Genomic DNA, 5,716 nt, shown 5'->3' with positions numbered 1-5,716 from the left:
GATACTTTTCTCATACAATCCCCGTCGGCAGAGAAAGTATTGTGGTCAATGTTGAAAATATTGTCATTTCGGCATTTTTTTACTAATATTCTTCAACAAAAAACTTGCTCAAATACTCGAGATACGGGGGGTATTCATTGGATGAAAGGTACGTGAAAGAGGACACTAAAATAGAAAGTTTATCTTCCGACAGTTTCATCTTAGTATTCTTCTTTGGTCCAGTGTAAGCCACACTCAAAATAATCCACACGTCAATGCTACGTGAAAACATACGTGGCTTTTTTCCATCGCACTTTTCACGTAGCACTCACGTGGATCATAGGTAGTACAGAATGAACTAATGAACTCTCATCCCACTGGAATTTCACGTAATAGCTACGTGACTTCTCCCGTATCTTTTACGGAGTGTTTAGGTAGATCCTAGATGATAACCCAGTAAATTTTATCAAAAAATTCTGTGGAAAGCACGTTGTTTTGCGTTGATTTTTACCTTTTGATTTTTTTTTATATAATCTGATTAATTCACAGTCAATTATTACAATGATTGCATTATTTTCCGATTCGTATGTTCCTAACTAAAATAGGTACATAATTGGAAAATAATGCAACATATATTAATGCAATAAAACTATATGAATAATATATCAAATGTTATTACAAACTACAAACTAGCTTCTACAGGATTAACATTGGAACTATTTTTAACTCGAAAATACATTTTAGACTGATCACCGATTTTATGTACTGGTACTGGAGAACTATCAAATAACTCAATTTTTAGCACATCTACTACAGATAAAGATCTTGTAACTTCATACGCCAGAAAATTTTTGTTGGTTCCAAAAACTTGCGAAGTTGATCATTCGTAATTCTGAGCAAATCGACAAAATCGACTCCACATTCTATTCAAATCAAAAAAGACACATCAATATAAGATACAATATCACATTAAACCGTTCTTACCATCAAATATTTCTAAGAAATGTTGCGTGATGTTTAAATGAACTAGCAGCTCTTGCAGTTTGTTTTCAACATGCGCCATTTTGCTTATTCTTCATACACAGAATGAACGCGGAATGCAGCTGTCAAAATGAATTTAAAAAAGTACGTGATTTTCACGTAAGACAGATGGGGCAACTGCAGTAAAAGTAACTGGCGTTCATATCATATACAACCAAAGTCCGATGATAGTTACCTTTGTCAGATAAACTGGAATAAAAAAGCATTTTTTGGAATTTACGTGATTTTTCACGTAGCATTGACATGTGGATTATTTTGAGTGAAGTCCAATAAAGTGCTATAAAGGGTTATATTGGTTATCGAAAACAACAGCCATGTTAATCAACGAAGAGAATCGATCATTGCGGTTAGGCCCCCATGAACGCACGCTGTCGAATAATTCTATAAAGATTTAAATTAAGAAAGAATTATTGATGTTACGTAATATTTGAACGGCACGTTCTCCGTGTTTGTTATGTAACGCCAAATTTCGTTCAGTGTTAAAATATGCTATAAAAAGCTTTCGAAGCGATGTGTCAAAATGAAATCCAAACAAAAGCATGAGAATGAAATTTGCCCGTCGTCTTCTTCGTAGCACTCAGCGCTCACGCCGCAATTAGGTATTTTTTTGTAATTTTAAGTTTTGAGTCGCTGTTATCCTTGCAGGCAGAATTATTTTTCAACTCGAGTTTATGTTAGTACAACCGAATTCAAAATGTTGCCGAGAAATTTCGTTATCCGAGGTATTTCATGTCAAATGAAACGAATATAAAATTGCATTACATCACTTACCTTTAAATGTTACTCTTTCTAGCCTGCTATCGATCTCTGTCAACATTGGCCGTACCGGAATCGACTGGAGCTGTAGTTGATAAAGGTAATTTTTTTAATTTTATTTAATTAAATGAACTCAAATCATGTATCTTTTTTTCAGCCAACCAAATACTCCAGCACCCAGATTATTTTGGGGTACATCGTCTGTTTACAGTAGAAGATCTATTCAGAGCTAAGGTTCATCTGGGTCACAAAGAAGGTACTTTGCATAGTAATATGAAAGGATATCTGTTCGGTAGTCGATTGGGTCATTGTATCATTGATTTGGACAAAACGGCCGAATATTTGCGGCTGGCCTTGAATGTTACTGCACATGCTGCATACAGAGGCGGTATCATTCTGTTCTTCAATCGGAGTGCCCAAAATGGGCACATCGTTGAAAAAACTGCCATGGAATGTGGAGAGTATTCACATACACGGTTCTGGCGTGGTGGTGTGTTTACCAATGCAAACGTTCAGTTTGGAGCTGTAACTAGACTTCCGGATTTGTGCATTTTCCTCAACACCCAGACTAATATCCTAGAGATGCACACGGCAGTCAAGGATTCCGCCAAGATGTCAATACCAACAATTGGAATCGTAGATACAAATTGCAATCCTAATCTTATCACGTATCCGGTACCAGGAAATGACGACACCCCATCGGCAATTGAGCTGTACTGTAAACTATTCAAAAGCGCAATTTTATTGGGAAAGGCCAAAATGAAAGAAGACGCTGTGAACAATTAATAGCTTAAATAAATTTCTACTGAATAGATCACGTTTTTAGCGTCTGTTCTAGTAGTTAAGTAATTTATTATATAGTAATTTTAAAAAGAAATACTTGCTTCATGTAAACTGTATTTATCGTCATTAGTTTTTTCGTTTCCCTCCCATTCCATCGTTTGATAACTTATTTCTCCACTATGATTTTCGTATGCAAAAATACAAACTTTATTGACTACCACCGATAATCGACAGCAGCGGATGAGGTATTTTACATCTAACCGTAGTGTTGGGTCTCTTAACACATGAACCACGTGGGAAGCATGATAATAAAGAGGGTCCCCAGGATACAAAAGAAAATCGCATCCAAAAGAGTCTCCTCCAGTTATGCAAACCAAGCGGTTTTTCCAAACATCTTTAAAAACTTTGTATTTCAAAAGTTCACTCTGGCTGAGATTATGCTCGACGCAACTATGATCTGAAAAGGTTAAATGTTAGAGTTAGAAAGCAACCTTGAAATAAATTTAAACTGATTACCAGTTACAAGTGGGTGTTCCTGAGGGATTTGAACTAGTTTGACGATATCCATAGCTTCAAGTTTCTTAATTTCTTCATCAATGAGCTGAGTATGATCGATAGAGATATCTGTATAATGAAAATGTGTTTTAAACTGGCCCAGGACATGTTAATAATAAAAAAAAACCAGTGACCGCGAAACGAACCTTCTTCCTTAATGCCGCTTTCGAGGAACTTTTTACGTTTACCTGCAACGATTTTTGGTAAACATCTCTTGAATTCGTTCATCCTTTTTTCAATAATAGGTTCCTTCTGCTCGTGGACTTGTCTCCAGCATAACAGTTTGAATTCGCGCTTCTCCATCTCACTCGGGCACCGAGACAGTGAGGCACCATTGTCTTTTAGCTCAATAATTCCTTCGTCGATTCCAAGTTTTATCTCAAAAGATGTTAATACGGCGGGTAAACCAAAACTACTGGCATTGCGTGGCTTGGATACAGGTGTCCCAATAAGATTTCCAATGATTCGGTGTTTAAACCGTAATTTCAAATAATCTGTGAATAGTTAAATTGTTATTGTCGTCTAATTTCATGTAAATACCGCTGCTACTGCATCACCTTCGACATTGTAGATAAACCCCCGATTGTGCTGTAAAGTTACAAGTATTTTACTGTACATTTTAGCCCAGTAGTAGATTTACACGTAAGTGGTAACTGTAGATCAGTGCGCGGAGTTTTTAAATGGATAGGGATAGACCTAGCCCACGTTTCAGCGAGTGAGTGCTCGGGTACAATCCGTATCCATCGGCACCGTCCGTCAGACCCAATGAAATTTATAATATATTATAAGGTCTGGGCCAACAGGCAGCTTGCTGGTGTTAGAAGCAAAAATGTTGTAAACATTGCTGAACATCTGCGAACAGACAGATATACGTCACTGCCAACATACTGAGAACAGATACGTCACTGCCAACAGCTGTTTCGTGTAAAAAGATAAACATTGCAATATAATACGAACACCACTAACCATTTGCACATTTCACTAACACCAATAAGCCCTTTGGCCCAGACCTTATATAAACGTCAGTGCGTCAGATCCACAAAAATCTTCTCTCCTTCAGTTGGGATTGACGGACTTACTGTATACACGGAGAAAAAATACTACCCAAAATTTGAGTTCTTTTTACTTAATATTGACTTCAGCCTCTCACTTGCACTCGTTATTGTTGTCAAAAAAGGAACGAGGTATTCGACCCAACGTATAGTTCAGCCCAATAAGTTACTTTTGAGTAAATTGCATATTCTCAAATTTACGTGAATTAATCTTAATTTTGGGTAGAATATACTTAAGACTAGGTATTTTTTTTTTGCTGGTGTTAAATGGAAAATGCGATTTACTCAAATTTGGGTTATTGGGCTGAACCCCGGAATTGAGGCAAAAGTACTTAATTTTGGGTAGTTTTTCATCTCCGTGTAGCGCTTTACTCCTATGAGCAAATCCTATTAACAACTGTCATTATGTGCATGAAACATGGCGGACTATTTCTTATGCTTTCGCTCCACTGAAAAATCGTATAAGGAACTGTCACTTTATATGTAAAGAACCAATGTCTTCAACACGAATCACAGTCAATGTTTTTGATCTGTTCTTGTCCTTCTGCATAAAACACGATTTTCCACCTCTTTCCACAAAACTTTTTGACTTTAATCGGCGCACACTAGAGATTAGTGACGTTTAACGCACGCACACTAGTGGAAGCAACTAAAGCCCTACAGTAAAAGTATGGACGTCTGTCAAAAGTTGTTCCAATCGAACCGTCAAAATGCACCGCTTTGCTCGATTGGAACAGCTTTTTTCAGTTTTGTGGTGACAGTCGTCCATACTTTTACTGTAGGGCTTTAGAAGCAACGCCGTGTAAAGTTTGTTGCTTACACGGCGAATGAGAACGACCCAAATTTGAGTTTAGTTCACTCATAATCGCCAAAAGTACAGGAACTCAGCGATGAGTAAATTTGCCTCATGTTTTCCCAGGTTTTTCCAGGATTTTTCAGGGAAAAAATTCCGAATTTGAGAAAAGTAAAGATTGGATTCGCTCAGTCTATTGGTACTACCAACAATCAATACGAAACTAACGATTTTAAATTGGCTCACCACTTTAGTAGCCTATTGGTCCCAAGCAAACGATTAACGTACCCTATTCTAGTTGAAATTCTATTACTACACTATGTTTGTTTTGATTCGCTATGAAAGTTTGACAGATTACATCAGGGGTGTGTGGATTCATGCAGAACATGCAGGGGTGAGTGAAATAGCTTGGGACTGCTTGGAACCGTTGTTCTGGTACTGAGTGAGCCAAAAATAATAATGATTTTCTTCGGGACCCAGTGGTCTTAGAGTTACCTCTATGGTACTACCGAGACTGAATAAAATTTTCGTCAATTTCCTCATTTTCCGGCAGATTTTTTAGGTTTTCCACAGGAAACCATGAGACAAATTTTACTCATCGCTGAGTTGCTGTACTTTTGGCGATTATGAGTGAACTAAACTCAAATTTGGGTCAATCTCATTCGCCGTGTAGGTTAGCCAGAGGAAAATAAAAATGACAATGATTTTTGCAGGGGGCTGGCAACCCTATATCAATCCTATACGTTTGACAGTAGGC

General features: G+C 37.4%; 2 protein-coding genes across 2 annotated transcripts; one reads left to right on the top strand and one right to left on the bottom strand.

Annotated features, from left to right (window-relative positions):
- The first annotated feature begins 1,580 nt into the window (after window positions 1-1,580).
- mRpS2 (mitochondrial ribosomal protein S2) lies at window positions 1,581-2,610 on the top strand. Its single transcript, XM_065229535.1, has 3 exons — window positions 1,581-1,742; window positions 1,814-1,876; window positions 1,934-2,610. Exons 1-3 carry the CDS (start codon window positions 1,715-1,717, stop codon window positions 2,560-2,562), a joined length of 720 nt encoding a protein of 239 aa, XP_065085607.1. The 5' UTR covers window positions 1,581-1,714; the 3' UTR covers window positions 2,563-2,610.
- A 22-nt stretch (window positions 2,611-2,632) lies between these two features.
- Window positions 2,633-3,832, bottom strand: Tsen34 (tRNA splicing endonuclease subunit 34). Its single transcript, XM_065229525.1, has 4 exons — window positions 3,672-3,832; window positions 3,261-3,608; window positions 3,076-3,183; window positions 2,633-3,016 (listed from the first exon to the last, which is right to left on the bottom strand). The coding sequence occupies exons 1-4, from the start codon at window positions 3,730-3,732 to the stop codon at window positions 2,643-2,645; spliced, it is 891 nt and encodes a 296-aa protein (XP_065085597.1). The 5' UTR covers window positions 3,733-3,832; the 3' UTR covers window positions 2,633-2,642.
- Between the last annotated feature and the right edge of the window lie 1,884 nt (window positions 3,833-5,716).

This window comes from Ochlerotatus camptorhynchus, unplaced genomic scaffold (assembly GCF_037179485.1).
Source record: "Ochlerotatus camptorhynchus isolate MF236.1 unplaced genomic scaffold, CSIRO-AGI_Acam_v1.1 ptg000025l, whole genome shotgun sequence".
Taxonomy (NCBI): Eukaryota; Metazoa; Arthropoda; class Insecta; order Diptera; family Culicidae; genus Ochlerotatus; species Ochlerotatus camptorhynchus.
The sequence above is the reverse complement of the archived record's forward strand: the minus strand, read 5'-3'. Positions and strand labels throughout refer to the sequence as shown.